The sequence below is a fragment of the Amia ocellicauda genome, chromosome 11 (assembly GCF_036373705.1).
Source record: "Amia ocellicauda isolate fAmiCal2 chromosome 11, fAmiCal2.hap1, whole genome shotgun sequence".
Lineage (NCBI taxonomy): Eukaryota > Metazoa > Chordata > Actinopteri > Amiiformes > Amiidae > Amia > Amia ocellicauda.
In genome coordinates, this window is record NC_089860.1 from 28271092 (window position 1) to 28288027 (window position 16936).

The 16936-nt window shown below is 43.9% G+C and overlaps 2 protein-coding genes across 4 annotated transcripts; both read right to left on the minus strand.

The window, feature by feature from the left end:
• Positions 1-211: 211 nt before the first annotated feature.
• gale (UDP-galactose-4-epimerase) lies at positions 212-6913 on the minus strand. Of its 2 annotated transcripts, none has more exons than XM_066717254.1 (11): positions 6730-6913; positions 4758-4879; positions 4175-4287; positions 3711-3824; positions 3266-3442; positions 2800-2913; positions 2333-2399; positions 1876-1961; positions 1702-1779; positions 1151-1265; positions 212-774 (listed from the first exon to the last, which is right to left on the minus strand). In XM_066717254.1, exons 2-11 carry the CDS (start codon positions 4876-4878, stop codon positions 716-718), a joined length of 1044 nt encoding a protein of 347 aa, XP_066573351.1. In that variant the 5' UTR covers position 4879; positions 6730-6913; the 3' UTR covers positions 212-715. The 2 variants fall into 2 exon arrangements, with proteins under 2 accessions (XP_066573351.1, XP_066573350.1); XM_066717253.1 differs by having other exon boundaries at positions 4175-4290.
• Positions 6914-7359: 446 nt separating this feature from the next.
• Positions 7360-16932, minus strand: hmgcl (3-hydroxy-3-methylglutaryl-CoA lyase). 2 transcript variants are annotated; one of them, XM_066717256.1, is made up of 9 exons: positions 16569-16932; positions 13727-13810; positions 13097-13204; positions 12616-12711; positions 11382-11530; positions 10863-10926; positions 10590-10778; positions 9592-9717; positions 7360-9063 (listed from the first exon to the last, which is right to left on the minus strand). In XM_066717256.1, the coding sequence occupies exons 1-9, from the start codon at positions 16587-16589 to the stop codon at positions 8962-8964; spliced, it is 939 nt and encodes a 312-aa protein (XP_066573353.1). In that variant the 5' UTR covers positions 16590-16932; the 3' UTR covers positions 7360-8961. The 2 variants fall into 2 exon arrangements, with proteins under 2 accessions (XP_066573353.1, XP_066573352.1); XM_066717255.1 differs by lacking the exon at positions 16569-16932 and adding an exon at positions 15452-15561.
• Positions 16933-16936: the final 4 nt, after the last annotated feature.

The window sequence follows — 16936 nt, forward strand, 5'->3', positions numbered from 1 at the left end:
TCATTTTTAAAAACTATTTATAGACTAAGACAAGAGCCCGGGGCACTTTTGAGCTGCTTAGTGTGAATCACAACATCGGATACTAATGTTCCCTTTACACGAGAACATGCTTTATCAGTTCTGTTCTGCTGCCATCATGTGGAGGTTGAGTGTATTTCCATCTTACAGGGTAAGTAAAAGTTGGTAATGCAGCCGTTTTATACTACACATGTACACTGGAAGTACTCCAATGAACTGGATAAGTTTTATTGCTCCATGGAATGTCATCGGAACAGAAGGTAGTAGAACATCTGAAGTTAAAAATGTCAGTATTAACCAGATTAAAAAAAACACATGTACGATTAAAAAAAAAAGGTTAATTAAAATTAAAAACCAAACAATTCAAATGTCATCTGGTACACATAAGTAATCCTTTATACAGGGGCGATATAAAACAAGTGGACAGAACAAACGGACAGATAGGCCTACTTCAAGTTTTGGTCATTTTTTTCCCAGGCATACATGAGTTGTGTTACAGAGCATCAAAGTGATTTACATTCAATTAAATAAAGATATAAAAATGTAACTCTTTCTTTACATGGTTGACAAATTCCAGTTAAAAATATAAAAACTAGCATCAGTACGATTAGTCTCGTCCATTCTCGTATTCTAGGAGTTCAGACTTCTCTCCGTGTGTGTGTTTGTATTCGGGTGGGGCTGAAAGGCGGGGTTAGGACTACGCCGCTTTGCTGAAGCCAGTGGGGTTCCGGGATTGCCAGCGCCACAGATCCTCACCTTGGAAAACAAGGACAAAATCAGGGTCACCTTGCGCCAAGCGAGAGAGAGAGAAAGAACAAGAGAGTAACAGAGAGTGAGAAGGAGCAGATATGTTCAGCATCTCTAGGTTATTTCAGTTCTTATAACAATACTGTATTCATCTTATAATTTTCCTGCTTTGGACATTTGTATTTTGTTGTGTAGATATTTGCTTAACGTGTATTCCAACAAATATCCAGAATGATTTAAATCAGCCATAACCACCTTAAATAAGTCATGGCAGTACCTCTACAGTCATGACTTATTTACCAGCACAGCTATTGGTTCGACTGTGTTCAACTGCAACTGCAAATCCGTTGCGGTCAGGAGCGGCTCAGCGGTCAGGGTTACTCACACATCTTCTCCAGCCCAAAGGACGCCTTCCAGCCCAGCTCTCGCGCGGCCAGCTGGGGGTCTGCATAGCACGACGCGATGTCCCCCTCACGCCGAGGCGCGATCTGGTAGCGGATCTGTCACCGCGGGGGAAAAAGGCAGAACACACAAGCTTAAACAACATGGACGCCACACGCCAGCGAGTTTGGCTTCTACTTCTACCAAGAAAATGCTCACAAAAAATCCCTAGGGAGAGAGACGTACAAATAAATCCCTCGCTCTCTCTCTCTGAACCTGTCACACCTGTAGACAAGAGTGCGACTCCTCTCCTCCGCGCTCCTAGTGAACAACACTCAGAAGCATAAACAGCCTCTCTATGGTATATATTTGAACTTATTTATTTGTTTGTTTTTACTCTGTGTTTTCTGCATTACACATCTGAAGTCCTGCTTGTCAGGCTCTATCCAAATAAACCCCTCAGGCTCCCATCCCAGCGCAGACGCCAGTGCCAGACTATGGCTGCTCATCTCTGTGTTGGCACACAGGGAGGAGGAAAAGTGCAGACAAACTCACCCCTTTCCGTGAGGCTTTCTCCATGGCTTTGACCATCTGTAAAACGGAGTAGCCCGTGCCAGTGCCCAGGTTATAAATCTGCAGAGAGAGAGAGAAAATGTAAAACAATGGGACAGCAATATTTTAAATCCTATGGAGACGGTGAGGACGCTAGAAGAGCAGGGAGGGCAGTACCTTACAACCGCAGTTTTCCGTCAGCTTCCGGACAGCAGCGATGTGTCCTTTGGCCAAGTCCACTACATGGATATAATCCCTAACCCCTGGAGAGACAGAGAGGGAGGAAGAGGGAGAAACCATCACTGATACCCAGCTAAAGGCGAATGTAGACATACAACTACATGGACAAGCAAGAATAAAAAAAAATATAATAAAGACATTTATTTCCATGTGATTCAGAGCGAGTATGCGGACTGCTAGCAATACACGGCAGACAAACACTCATCTGCGTTTGGTTCACTTGGTGTCTCAAGTAGATAGCGCAGCATGCCGACACTGGCAGGAAAACCAGGACTATGCCACATACAGCAAACATAACGCTTTCAGTTTTTATTTTGGTGCAAGTAGATAAGGTTTGATCAGATTTCACCAGGGGCGCCGTGTCCAGTCAAGGGCATAGAGGTCAGAGCTCTACCTGTGCCATCGGGTGTGCTGTAGTCATTCCCAAACACGCTGAGGTACTCCCGTCGCCCGATCGCCACCTGACAGGAGCAGAAATGGGAAGAAATGGGCAAAGGAGAACAGAGAGGAAGTCTGCAATTGTCCAAAGATTATCTGCAGCACCTCGCAGTAGTCAAACGTCAAAATGTGTAAAAATAGCAACAAGTTTCGCTTAAATAATGATATGATCAAATAAGAATCCACCCCCCCCCTCCCCTCCCCTCATTCACCATGAGTTATTTATATTCTCCAGCCATCTGAATTGAGATAAGATGCCTGGGAAAAACGATGTTATACTGTAGAAAAAAAATAATTTCATACCCATAACATATAGACCAATAGAGGATCATCCATTAATTAAATGAATGTTATCTGCTGCCCTGGCACAGTGAGGTATGGACCCTGGATTTCCCCTGCCCTGACGTCGTGCCTGCTGCTTACCTGGGCGATGTACGGCAACAGGTTATTGGGGATGCCCTGGGGGTCCTCTCCGATCTGCCCAGAGCTATGAGCACCGATGGGGTTGAAATACCGGAGGAGCACCGCGTTCCAGTCCTGTGGGGAGACGGCCACAACACACAGGGGCTTAACACACTGACAGCCCACCTTTACCACACACACCGCGTCAAGACTGCGATTGCACATCCGAAATGTAAACACTATTAATACACTGCAGTAATGTACATATCCACCAGAATATTTCCCAGGGCTAGAATAAACCAAGTGATGAAAGGTGAAACCAGTGATATTATTAAAAGGCTAAAATGCATTACTTAAATTAAGTGAAAAGGAGCATTTTAAATGTCATTTTAAAACATGCTCCTTAAACTTTATGTACATTTCCGTTTGAATTTTGTGTCCAGTTATCCCTGCGGCAGGGGGCTGTCTGGGCTCAGCTCTGCTCTACCTTCTCAGCCTTGCACTGGTCACGGATCATTTCCTCAATGAAGTACTTGGTCTTGCCATAGGGGTTGGTGCAGCCGCCCACAGGGTGGTCCTCATCGATCGGCAGCCGCTGAGGGTCGCCGTACACTGTGGCTGAGCTGCTGAACACAATGTTGTGAACGCCGTGGAGCTGCATCACCTGGGAGAGGCACGGACAGAGGGACAGAAACACCTCACAGTGAGCACACATTAACCGGTAGACCAAGGGACAGGCAGGCACTGTGCACCGAATCTACACAGGACACACATGCACGTACACACACACACACACACACTTGGGCTGCAATAACCGAGATACACAGACAGGCAAGTCACCAATCAGGCACACACAGTCAGACAGACCCGTTTCACTAAGAGATTGACATGCACCCAGACGTTACATTTGAGAACCAGGATCCCACACTGACCTCCAGAAGGTTCATGGCTCCAGCCAGGTTGACCCGATAGTACCTCAGAGGCTGCTCCACTGACTCCCCAACAGCCTTCAGGCCTGCAAAGTGCATCACTGCCGAGAACTGGTGCTGCACACATAGAGGGAGAGAGAGACACAGAGAGAGAGAGAGAGAGAGAGAGAGAAACAGAATGAGGAAAGAAAACAGCGCTCAAGGAGGAAACCATACAAGCGGAGACAACAACACGCTGGATAGGATAGGCAGGGAAAGCAGCAAGCAGATAGGACAGAGATGTAGAATCACACTATGTTATAGGCCTACATAAATAGGTTTTAAAGCACTGAAGATAACAGTAATTGTTTTACAGGCAATCAGACAGGGGAGGAGAGCAGGGAACAGATAGACAGAAATACACACACCCAGCACGAACAGATGTGGACACAGAATCACACAGAGCCCAGGAATTGGGGGAGACAGACCTTCTTAAAGATCTCCTCCAGCCCGGCTCGGTCCAGCAGGTCCAATTCGTGGAACTCAATGGACGTGTCCAGGATCTTCTCGATCCTGCGCAGGCTCTCTGGCACATCCCCCTCTCCTCCAGACAGGACAGAGAGATCAGCACCCACGTCTCCCCCAGACAAAACAGCAATCATACTGGAACTGGGCGCCTTCCCCCAATACCCTCTAAGTGTCCCACAGTTAATTCAAGACCATCTGCAATGATTGGAGATACAGAATACAGACTGCAAACCTCCACCCTTTACAAACCCTTTCTCATGCCGGAGCAGCACTGCAATGCTCATGATACACTTCTAACTGCAAGATCAATCAGTGCTGTGTACATTTAATTAGGGCACCCACGCATTATGCCACAGTGCTCAACAGATTGAATGAAATCTTCAGTTATTCTGAGCGCACCCGCCCCTGATCTCACGTATGCACCGGTACTTATAATGTAGTAGTTAGCTGCTTCACTGTTCTTTATGCATCCATATTTCACAAGGCATTAAAACACAATCGCTATGCTTAATACACATTAATACGCTGGGGGCTGCCGCTCACCTCGGACAGCGTTGCTGAAGTTGTCGATGACCACGGGGTAGTACCCGGATTCAATCAGCTCCAGCACACAGTGGCTGCCAATGTACCCTCCTCCGCCAGTCACCAGCACCTTCTCGGCCATCCTGCCATAGAGAATGACAACATGATACATGACAAGTCCATCGTCACTTTGAGATGCCTCTTCCTGGCAGTCATCATCCCATACAAAGTCATGCTGTAAGTCATGTTGTTGTAGGCAAGTGTTAACTGTACACCAGATCACAGCAGAACAGAGGACCAAGAACACAGCATTATAAGCATAATAATAAATATGCAAGGATCTGCACCCACAAGCACAGGACTGCATTTACTTTGATAGGCCTTTAAGAAATGTGAACAGAGTGTAAGGTTAAATTACACTTCAAAACTCCAGTTCCTTATTTCCGACTGGGGAGAACGTTTTTGAGCAGATGCAGAATCGAAAAGGCCACACCACAATTCATGAACAGACGAGGTAAACAGAAAACCACACATCTTAAGAGTGAGGAGACACAAAATGCAGATTATGCATTTATTTTAATAAATGCCTTCACTGCAAAAAACAGAGTGACCGATGGAGAAGTGCAATAAACAGCACGACTGCAGGAAAGAGGAGAAAGAAAGAGCCTTTACTGTACTGACACAAAGGGAGCCTGTGTGAGAAAATGTGTCGCATCGCAATCCCCCACCTTCTACCCCTCCTGCGTCTCAGGAGCCTGGGATGTGGCAGGATGTGGCAGGATGTGGACAAATACAGTGGCTGTGTGTTTAGATAGGTAAGGGAGTGTGGATCTGTCTGTCACCCTGTCTTTCAGAAAGGTTTCCACATAGTTCAGGTGTCTCTGACTTGCACACAGCTGACTGGCTCTTGGAAGGGGCATGCCCTGAGGGATTATGGGAGAGAGCAGCTTTGACAACTACCAAGGACAGGGAGTGCCACAGACGTCAGAGGCACCCTGCACAAACACCCACCTCTCCCACAGGAAGATCCTGGAAGAATTGGTTCCTTAACTTGCCAGAGGAACTTGTGCAATAGCGCTCCTTCAGGTTGCTCTGAGCTGCTATTACAGCAAATTGGGTTCCCGATGTGTTGCCTACAGGTATTCTCTGGCAAAGGGCTGCCTTTTGGTGTGGAGGAAGAGATGCAAGCTGGAGATTAAGTGCACAATTTAATATGTAGGACTATTAAGGTTTGGGCTCTTTAAAGAGTTAAATATTCAGTGTATTTGACAGAACACCTTCGATAATGACAGTCTGGGTCATAGGGAATTTGAGATGGGTTTCTAATGTGGATCGCTCTGTAGTTTTCAGCATAGTAATCAGCAAATGCTTTTAAATAGTTTTAAAGGTGTGCTTCAAAATTGTATATTAGTCAGCTCTCCATTATGATATTACGCCCAGGTACACGGTCTTTCTTGTTCAATTAAATAGCACAATGTCAGCTAATGGTTTACAGATGGAAGGGGTCTCATTCCTGCCTGTCATTTTCACTTTAAAGATTGCTGATAGCAGTACTGCGAGTTACTATAAAATGGTAGGAATAAAGTTCAACCCTTTATGGATGTACCTGCGCGGTAATTTAATCGCAATCATCATTATGCCAACCCCTTATCATAAGATTAAATATTAGAAGGTACATTATTCAGAATGCTTTTAATAGCACGAATCTGGAGATCAGTCAGCTGTGATGTGGAAGTCTAGATAACAGGATACATCGAGTCGAATCCAAGAGAAACCAAATACGTTTCAACTTTATTTTTACTGTTGAATAGTATACACTTGAAATAAAGGCTAATTTTCAATAAAGACCAATAATGTAACTGTCGTCACCTACTACAGGTCAATGTATGTACAGAGCCGATTGTTTCGCATTACAAACAGAAGTCCCATTCAATGCCCACACAATGCTACATTCAGGATTCTGCCCTTGATTTCAACGCAATCGCTCACTTACTTTGACTTGACTTCCGTGTCCTGGTTCTCGATCCTGTAGCTGCCACCGGTCTGTCTCCGTAGCGGGCTCCGTGAGCTTGTGAGGTGGGTTAAGGCAGAAAGCTTCAATCCAGTAACTTCAAGCGTAATTTGGGGGGTCGGGTCAGGCAACTGACGTGCCACGGACGTGTCCCTTTAAGAGTTTATTTTGCACTTCCTGTTCACATGAAACGTGGAGGGGGCGGGGACTCGACGGTGCGTGTGACTGCAAGGCTCGACGGGGATTGGCTGGCGCGGAGTGACATCAGAGATCACATGGGAGCCCATAGTAACCGCGCCCTTGACAACGTGCGGACCTGTGCTTCCGGGTTCCTCTCTGATCCGCACTGAGAGACTCTGTTAATACGGAGTAATATCGAGCTGCCCAGGGGGATTGGGGGAGGTCTTGGGCGGATAAAGCTGTGGAGGGGGGTGAGCGTGTGACATTAACCCCTAAGGCGAAAGTCTCAAGACCTGACACTGGAGGTGTCTGCAGATTACACACATTTTGATCAAACATTTCACATAAATCCTGTGTTTTTCTTTGCGTTCTACAAAAATACTGCGCCTTTTCGACAGGACAGCAACTACAGACCACAACAAACTCAAGTAATATAATTACATACAGATTTTAATCATGGTTAAAAATAATAAATAACAATTGTGGGGAAACGAAAACACTCAAAAACAAAACAAAAAATCCAAGCTTGAATATATAGTTTCTGAAAACAGAAACATCAAGTTATGCCTGCATATTATAATACAGTATTTTTCACAGAAGGAGAAAGTGTCAATGAGCATGGAAAACTGGACATTACAGAGACAACACCTGTGATTTAAACATTCAGAGCTGACATGTCTCTGACCCCACACCAGTCATCCACATTTTATTACTAAAATGGCAATCACTTCAAAAGAAGCACCAGTTATTTGGATCTGGCAGGGCCAACATGAAAGGGTGCATGGTACATACACATGTACATCCGTACATACACGTGTTTTAATCTGGGTTCTTTTTTCAACCCCCCCTCCCCCACCCCAAGATAAACCAAAGCCCAGAATCCAGGTTGGGCTTGGAAGCATGACCAGATGATCCAACTTTTTAAGTGCTTAACTAATACACATTTAGCAAAATTATTTTTACGATCACACCACCACACTGGTCCCCAACATATCAGAGACTCCTACAGCTGTGATCGGGGGTTCTCACTAGCAAAGAAGTCCTAATTTAATCAGTAGTCACTACAGATTGTAATTACTACCGATCCCACTGAAATTGCAAGCAACCTGTATGGAACCCTGGCATAATTCTAGAATGATGGGCTAGTCCACTTTCTATAGGGGTGTTTCTCACGTGAGCTATAGTGTCAATGTTACCATATGTAATCACTAAACATATAGAACAGTTTCCTTCTAGATAACAATAGATCTGTCTCTACCTTAAACCACCACTTTGGACACTTCAGGAGAAAAAAAAATGAACACTCCAAAATAATACATGCCTCTTTCAGGATGAGTTGCATTCCCCTCCCTCATATTCCATGCACTGTCCAGTAGTGACTCCTAGCTGGTTGTCCACACTCACACATCAAACTAGTGTCTGTTCACTAAGTCCAGAATCCTAGAGGTTCTGGGAGTAAGAGTAAGAGTAAGATGATGTGAATGAGTGTGATGCAGAGAGTAGCTCTTCCCCCAAGCTGATCAGGAGGCAGGGACAGGCAAGCGCACACCCAGTCGGACAGTATCGCAGCACCACACACACACAGATACCCAGCTTATACCCGAGTTTTGTTTCTGAAATCCGATTTTTTAAAGTTTACTCACAATTATAAGAGCTGTGGTGATTGTGCACAATCATGTTGATCATTAATCATGAATTTCTCATTGCCTTTGAAATTAACAGATGTACATATATAAATATATATAGCCAAGTGCTTTCACACTTCTATCGAAGACTCGGAGAACCATGTTAAAAACTGCTGGAACTTGTGACCTATGTTGACACCTCTCTTCCATGTGCTGTTGATTTCAACCGGAAATAGATGCAGTCTGGGGACTCAGCCATCCATGTTCAAGAAGAGTTCTGGAACACTGTGGTGTGTGTGCTCCAGAAGCGATGATGTCATTCTAAAGTGCCAAGCAATGGGGGATGTCCCAGACCTGTATTCAGTGTCAATCTTACACACGGCGCCCCCTGCCAGCAACAGGGGCAAGTTCACAGTTTGCAGGACGCCTGTGCCACCTTGGAGTTGGTCCTGCGGTTCAGAGAGCGGCAGATGAAGGCTCCTGCATCCATCAGCTTCTGCAGGTCCACCCCCTACAGACACAGGCAGAGTGAGCCAGGGTGGGGCACATACACGTATACATACACACATATACATATAAGGGATGTGCAGGAGGTAGCAATTTCTAGCGATGCAGAAATTAATATAGCAAAATTATTATTATTATTATTTTTATTTCTTGGCAGACTTACAACATAAGTGCAAACAAAGTGCAAAAGTGCAAACAAAATGCAAAAGTGCAAACAAAATGCAAAAGTGCAAACAAAGTGCAAATTATCTCGCTCACTGAGATATTAAATATTTAGTGGAAATTTTTTTAATCCTGTACTGCTGGTTAAAGCCAATGTGCAGTTCTATCCAATTTGAATATAAATGTTGTAGATTGTGGATCTGCAGCTCCACAATCATTGTCAATCATCATCATAAAGTGTAAATTATTGTTTTTGCCAACATGTGTGGGTGAATGTGGGGTCTTAGTTGGCCTTGAAAAACACAGCAAGAGTTCAGAGGCTTTGGCACGTAAATGTGAGAGAGAGAGGGAGAGAGGCCGAGTGACTCACAGTGTGGATCCCCAGGCCCTGCAGCATGTACACCACATCCTCTGTAGCCACGTTCCCGGAGGCTCCCTGTGCGTATGGACAGCCCCCCAGCCCAGACACCGACGAGTCCACCACACTCACGCCCATCTGAAACACAGAGGCAGTGTCAGGGCATGTAGCATAGGACACAGAAGCACACACACACATTCGGTACAGCAGGAAACAGCAAAGCAGACACACATTGCCCAGCTAACACCCTGCACTGTACAGCACACTCAATAAAGCACTTCACACTAGGTGGTAAAAAAGTCCAGTATACATAAATACATACATAAGAGAGCCTGAATGGCAAATCACTCAGCATAAAATACACACACATGCACAACACAGAGCACACAGTACAGCACACACTGCACGGCAATGTGAAATACAGAACACACACACACAAGGTACTCCCACAGACCTAATGAAGTCATCATCTTGCCTAAAAACGCACTGAGGTCTAATGATGCAGGAAAGGGTGGCCATCCTGGTTCTTATGCTGTTTTGGTCTCTATGCTACGCTTCATTATTCCAAATCTCCATTTGTTCCAGGAGATCTGTGACTAATGAGCCAGTGATACCTGTAAAACCAGGACACTCCCTAGTTTAGATTATGACAGCAATGCAAACACAACTAAATAGTAGCCGCACAGAATTATGGGTTGTTTTGTCGTCATCTTTTTTTATTTTATTTTTTATTAGTTTAGTTATTTATGTAGTTAAAGGGCTTGGTTCAACTCCAGTCCTTGAGAGCGTCTGGTTTTCATCCCAGTGTCTCCTCCTCCCTGACTGAGGCAAGTAACTTTTGCTCCTTTTTCAATATTTTATTGTTGCCGGCCTTAAACTGAAGTTTTGACCAGACCTGTAAAACCTGACGCACCAGAGCTGTGTGCCGCTAACGCAGGATTTCTGAGCCGTGTGGAATGTGGCAGCACCGAGAACAGAGACGGGCTTTCCCTCCCCCCTGCCCAGCTGACCTGCAGTGCGATGAGGATGTTGGCGAGAGCTTGCCCGTAGGTGTCGTGGCAGTGCACAGCCAGGGCGTCAACGGGCACCTCTTTGGTCACAGCGCCCAGCATCTCTCGCATGCTGCCTGGGGTGCCCACTCCAATGGTGTCACCTAGAGAGATCTCGTAGCAGCCCATGGAGTATAGCCTCTTTGCCACCTGGGGTCAGTTAGAGAGCCATAAACAAGAGGGCATGGCAAGAACACATGCAGATTAAATACTTCAGAGATGCCAAGTACTCACCTGAGCTACTTTCTCTGGGGAGACCTTGCCTTCATAGGGGCAGCCCAGCACACAGGACACATACCTGTCAGAAAGACACTTGTCAAGCTAAACCAGTGCTGAAATTATTCTTAAAATAGGCCATTCTACCGCCACCAGGACATTTTTACTAAATGATGAGAAGGATGGGAAGTATTTTTTTAAGCTAATTAAAACTCATATGTATCTGCTATTGAGAAACCAAAAAGGGGAGTACACTACAGGAAGAGATGATGGTCCTGTAGTATAATACATTGTGATAGTCTACTGAAGATAATAAGAGTCAAAATGTCTATAAAGTGTAGGTCCTTCGTTACACTGTATATAGATAGCAAGGTAATCTGGGTGTAAAACTCAGAACTGCAATAAGTGTTCACTTGACTGTACCGATTTAAACATATTTTTTTTACCCAGGCACAGTCTGATAAAAAACAGCTTGACCACAAAGCTTGACAATGTTAAAAAGAGACCTCCTGCTTGTCCTTCGCCACTTCCTCTTACCCCCGGACGGGAACTCCTGTTGCTTGCGCCGCCCTGGTGACTTCCTCGAAGCGCTGCAGGCTCTCCTCAATGGAGCAGTTGATGTTCTTCTTGCTGAACAGCTCAGAAGCGGCTCCGAAAATTGCCACCTCCCCTGCACCTGCCTTCACCTGCAGGGCAAAACCCAGAGCCATCAGAACACAGGACAAGCAAGCGGTGATACCCTCTGCCCATTTGTCAGCACTGTTATCTTATAGTAGATATTAGTGTAAACATTTTTGTTGCAGTGGACATTTCTCTTTCAACTACTGTGCAGTTGTTCCAGATTTATTTATAGGGCAGGTGTGGTTTGAAATCAGAAGATGCCAACAGTTAAATGAATAGATACAGTAAATCCATGTCTTACAGCCTCCTGAAATCTCATCCCACTTTGATGATGACCAAGTTAGATCAGACACTGTGAGATTCCTCACCTCGGAATCTTTTTTCACAAGATAAAGATATACACCGATCAGCCACAACAATATGACCACCTACATAATATTGTGTAGGTCCCCCTTTTGTCACCAAAAAAGCCCTGACCCGTCAAGGCATGGACTCCACTAGACCTCTAAGGTGTGCTGTGGTATCTGGCACCAAGACGTTAGCAGCAGATCCTTTAAGTCCTGTAAGTTGCGAGGTGGGGCCTCCATGGATATGACACCTTTCTATTAGAACCAGCATTAACTTTTTCAGCAATTTGAGCTACAGTAGCTCGTCTGTTGGATCGGACCACACGGGCCAGCCTTCGCTCCCCACGTGCATCAATGAGCCTCAGCCGCCCACGACCCTGTCGCCGGTTCACCGCTTTTCCTTCCTTGGACCACTTTTGAAAAGGTACTGACCACTGCAGACCGGGAACACCCAAGAGCTGCAGTTTTGGAGATGCTCTGACCCAGTCGTCTAGCCATCACAATTTGGCCCTTGTCAAAGTCGCTCAGATCCTTACTCTTGCCCATTTTTCCTGATTCTAACACATCAACTTTGAGGACAAAATGTTCACTTGCTGCCTAATATATCCCACCCACTGACAGGTGCCATGATAACGAGATTATCAGTGTTATTCACTTCACCAGTCAGTGGTCATAATGTTATGGCTGATCGGTGTATAATGGGAAAGGGGTTTGCCAGCACTTCAATAAAAGTGTAGTCATTGCAGTTAGGAGTGTGAGAGCTGGGAGGCGAGAGGTGCTTCTAAGATTTGGGGTTAACTCACTGCAGCTTGAAAGCCCTTGAGGTTGGGGGTGAGGACAGGGTAGCTGACCCCAGGGCGCCTGTGGATCCCCTGCATGACCTCCATCTGGTCTGCCATCTGCCAAACCAGGGCAGAGTGGGTAAACAGAGACAGAGAGAAAGAGAAAGAATAGTCACAGATTAGTGCAGCCCTTCAATTCAGGCTCAAATCACTTCACTGATGCTGCAGAAAGAGCTCTGTTGCTACCAAGCACTTTTGAGAAAAACTAAAAACAAAAACCTTTCATGGGTTTCATTTAAATCCATAAAAACAAACAACACTGTTGTCATTTTTCTGACCCTGAGGGTGCTGCTTAAGATTCCGAACTTAGGAGAAGTAACAGGATGCTACCCTGATTCCCTCCCCTCCTACCTTTAACCGAGGAGGAAAATTCAACCCAAAATCAAGTCATTCTCCCATGATTGGACTGTTTGTTCCCAGACATCCGCACTGACCCCATTACCTGAGGGACCCACTTCGGGGAGACAAAGCTTGTTGCTTCTATAACAGGAAGCCCTGCATCTGACAGCATGTCAATCAGACGGATTTTCACCTCGGCAGGCACAATGGTCTAGCAGAGACACCAGAGATGCATGTTAGCCCCATGTACAGACACAGTATTAAAATGAAGACAGTTTCTCACAAGAGTCCTTTGGGGTGATATGAGTTGAGCTAACACAGCCCAGCTTTTCCAATGACATGCCAAGGAAAGTGCTGAGCTACATCACAATACTTAATACTAACTGGCTAATGAGGACATTAAAAACTAGGAAAATGCATTCAGAACTACTGTACCAAAGCTGCCACAGGTTTAGCACAATGTGTCTAAAATTACAGAAGACAAAGCAAAGTCTTACATGCACATAATAAAGACAATGTAAATGCCTATAAGAGCAACATCATTGTCTGGTAAAACAAGGTGAACAGAAATGCAGTGTGGATGAAACACTGAAGCAATTTACTGCAACGAAGCGGAAATAAATAATTGCAATCTCTTCATTTAAGTGCAAGCTTCCATACAACAACATCATAATACTAATACAGAGACCTAAACAGCCAAGATGGGAAGTGAATATATCTTCTGTGATTTTACCTTTTCATTCTGCAGTCCATCCCTGGGGCCCACTTCCACAATCTTCACCCTCTCCGGAAGAGACTTCACTGGGGAGACTCCAGCCTGCAAAGGGCAGAGACACCAGGAGGAGGCAAACTTAATCCTCAGAACATGCGATCTGAAGCAATGTCCTGAACCCACTGTCCACCAGCACTTACTCCACTCAGAAGTTTTGAAAGAAAATACATCAAATAAAGGCTTTTCAATCCCCCATGCACTTAATTGTGTTATTTTCTTATTAATAATAAAATTAACATAAATTAACTTGGTGCAGTCATAAATGTCTCATAACAGCGTGCAACGGAAGCCGTTTGTGTCTGAAAGTCTTATTATCAGCCTCGCTAACTGAACAGACAGTTTAAAGAAGCTGAAGTGCAATGAAGCCAAGCTGACGGACCTGTCACCAGACACCACTGTCAAACAACAAAAACTAAAATCCCTTTATTTAACACCCTCTGATCTCCAAGTGCCCCATCAGCTGCTGCAGACCAGTGCTCAAGATAAATTAACACATAAATGAAGCCTAGATAAGGAAACCACAGTTGACAGTAGTGCCCTGTTTGTGCTACCTTTCTGCAGGTATGATTAAGGTGGATGGTCTGGCTGAGCTGCAGCAATAGTTTCTTGATGTCGGACAGCATTGTCCCATTGGTTTGCAGCTCTACTTCCTAGTGTCAGGAAGCACAGTCTGTTGCTCGAATCAAGCACACTCCCCACCAGAAACACACCCTGTGCGTCTTTATTAAACCACCTCATCGCTTATCACAATCAGATCAGAGAAGAGTGATAAAGCTTTAGTGTTATTATTGCTCCATACTTGTAAAAGTTCACAGGAAGTTAATGTTTGTTAGCAGTAAGTTTAGTTAAAACACTTCTATGAAATATTATTATTATTATTATTATTATTATTATTATTATTATTAACAACAACAATAAAAATTCCATGTCAGTTTTACAGTGTTGACATTTTACTGTCAAAGGCACTCCTGAAAAACTTGTCTTAAGATTGACGTACATATCAAAAAACCAAAAGCTGACCGAGAAACTGTGCCCGGATTTTTCACATAACTGCAGAGCACACCCTACTAGCGTGTATACAGTTTAACCCTTAACCAGCTGTGACCTCATGAAGTTATTAGTACTGTTAATATTGAAGACCTTCGTACATGCAATTACATAATAAAATTGAGATATTAAATATTATAGTGCTTACATATTATTCATAATATTAAGAATATGCTGTGTAAGGTAGCTTAACGGAGGGTGTGAGGGGTGGGGGGATTATAATTGAATAAACCCACATGATTTTCGTATTCAGTTAATTGCAATGTTTTGTCTTTAAAAGTGGGGGAGACTGTCTTGAAAAACGCACACAAAGGACTACATGTAGTGCATCACAGACACACAGCGATTTGCAGGGAACACAATCAAGTGATTTTGATTTTATTTCATATTGTAGCGGATGCCATCGCCACAGCGGGGTTTTGTCTCCTGAAAACAGTCGACACAAACTAGTTTCCACACGGCACCAGTCCGGCGCAGTTTATTCACGAAGCAAATCAGGTTGTTTTCAATGCGCAGACAACCTTGAAGCCAGCGCCACTGTCAACACAGCAGTTTCTGTGTCCCTGCGAAGTAATCCGGCTGGACACACACAACATAACATCCCACAGTGACACAGAGAAATCTGGCGGACTGACTCACAGCTCTAGCTGTCGATACGACGGAGCTCAACTGTCTACATCGGAGGCAGAAACTCGGAGAGAAACTCTTGTAGACGCCCATCATCACCGCCGCCATTTTTCTCTTGCTGTCTAGTGACGTCACACGAATCGCCACCCTATCGACAGCGCTTTAACTGACAGCGCGTTGTCCAATGAAAGTGTGTTCCAGCCATAAGCAACCAATAGGAAATTAGAAGCGGCTTATGTGTTTATTATTATTATTATTATTATTATTATTATTATTATTATATTAAAGGAACCAGCAATCATTTTAGTATGATCTGTAGTATATGATAACATTAACATATGATAAACACCAGCTAGAATTTTTAATAACTGAGTGGATAGTTTGAATGCATCAAATAGTAGCCTTATATTGTGCATCATATTATTTAATTTGTAACAATTAGCACAAGTATAAAGGCAGGTATTGTTAGTATCCATGATAGTATGAAAGTCGGTATTATAAGTAGGCCTATATGCACGTCAGAAACAGTATGCCATATGTGTATGTACAGCAGACTAATCTCCTGGGAGCACTCTTGCTATTATTATGCACTTTATTAACTATTATTGCTTCCTTATGCTACTGTGTACTTATGTGTTGTAGCACTTCTTGTTTTACTGTGACTTATGCATTCCCTTCCCTTTAGCACTAACCTAGGACTTAACTGTATATGAATATTTTATGTTTTATAATATTTTAATAATAATAATAATAATAATAATAATAATAATAATAATAATAATAATAATAATAATAATGCAAGGGACATTATTCTACATGTTCTCAGATGCAGATAGTCTCAGACTAATGTAATAGAAACCAATAAAAAAAACAGATGTAACCCATGACTGTTGCATCATGAATAATTACACGTTGGTGAAATTAAATGTGTGTTTGAAACGTATTTAGAATTTTGCGATTGAAAATATCGTTACAGCGATTATTACCGTAGCTATGTGTGTTCGTGTAGGAAGCACTACTGTGTGGGGGCTTAAACGTATATATTTCCACCACACAATACAATATTAAAGTAGTGTTATCGCTACACCAAATAAGTATTAATAATAACAATGCTGGGTTCTGCGCTTACCTGAGTACAAATCGCTCCCATCCTCCACTCATCATTTTGCCAAAACGGTCGCAAAGCGCCGACGGAGCTCTACAATTGCTTCGAAATGAAAGAAACAAACATCCGATTAAACTTTCTTCTCTCTTGCCACCATTGAGCGTCGAGCATCGTACAGATGTTGGGAAAACGGCCGACAAACCCAAACTCCCCAGTGTCCTTTGAATTGAAAATCAGATCTACATGCACACGACGCTTCCAGACACTATTTTACTCCTGATAGGGACTGTATTGATGTGGTTGCAATTAAAAATGTTCTATTAAACGCAATATTAGGATTTCCGCGTTACTATGCACACACTACACTGTGTTGAAGAGGCCTGCTCGTAGTG

Coding starts and splice junctions, on each gene's coding strand:
- gale (XM_066717253.1), bottom strand. CDS start 4,878: ATGGCCGAGAAGGTGCTGGTGACTGGCGGAGGAGGGTACATTGGCAGC. Junction 4,291..4,757: donor CTTCAGCAACGCTGTCCGAG/GTGAGCGGCAGC, acceptor TCCTGTCTGGAG/GAGAGGGGGATGTGCCAGAG. Junction 1,780..1,875: donor CGGAAAACTGCGGTTGTAAG/GTACTGCCCTCC, acceptor CTCTCTCTGCAG/ATTTATAACCTGGGCACTGG.
- hmgcl (XM_066717255.1), bottom strand. CDS start 15,547: ATGGCGGCGGTGATGATGGGCGTCTACAAGAGTTTCTCTCCGAGTTTC. Junction 13,811..15,451: donor TCGTATCGACAGCTAGAGCT/GTGAGTCAGTCC, acceptor TGCCCTTTGCAG/GCTGGAGTCTCCCCAGTGAA. Junction 12,712..13,096: donor CCCCGAAGTGGGTCCCTCAG/GTAATGGGGTCA, acceptor CTGGTTTGGCAG/ATGGCAGACCAGATGGAGGT.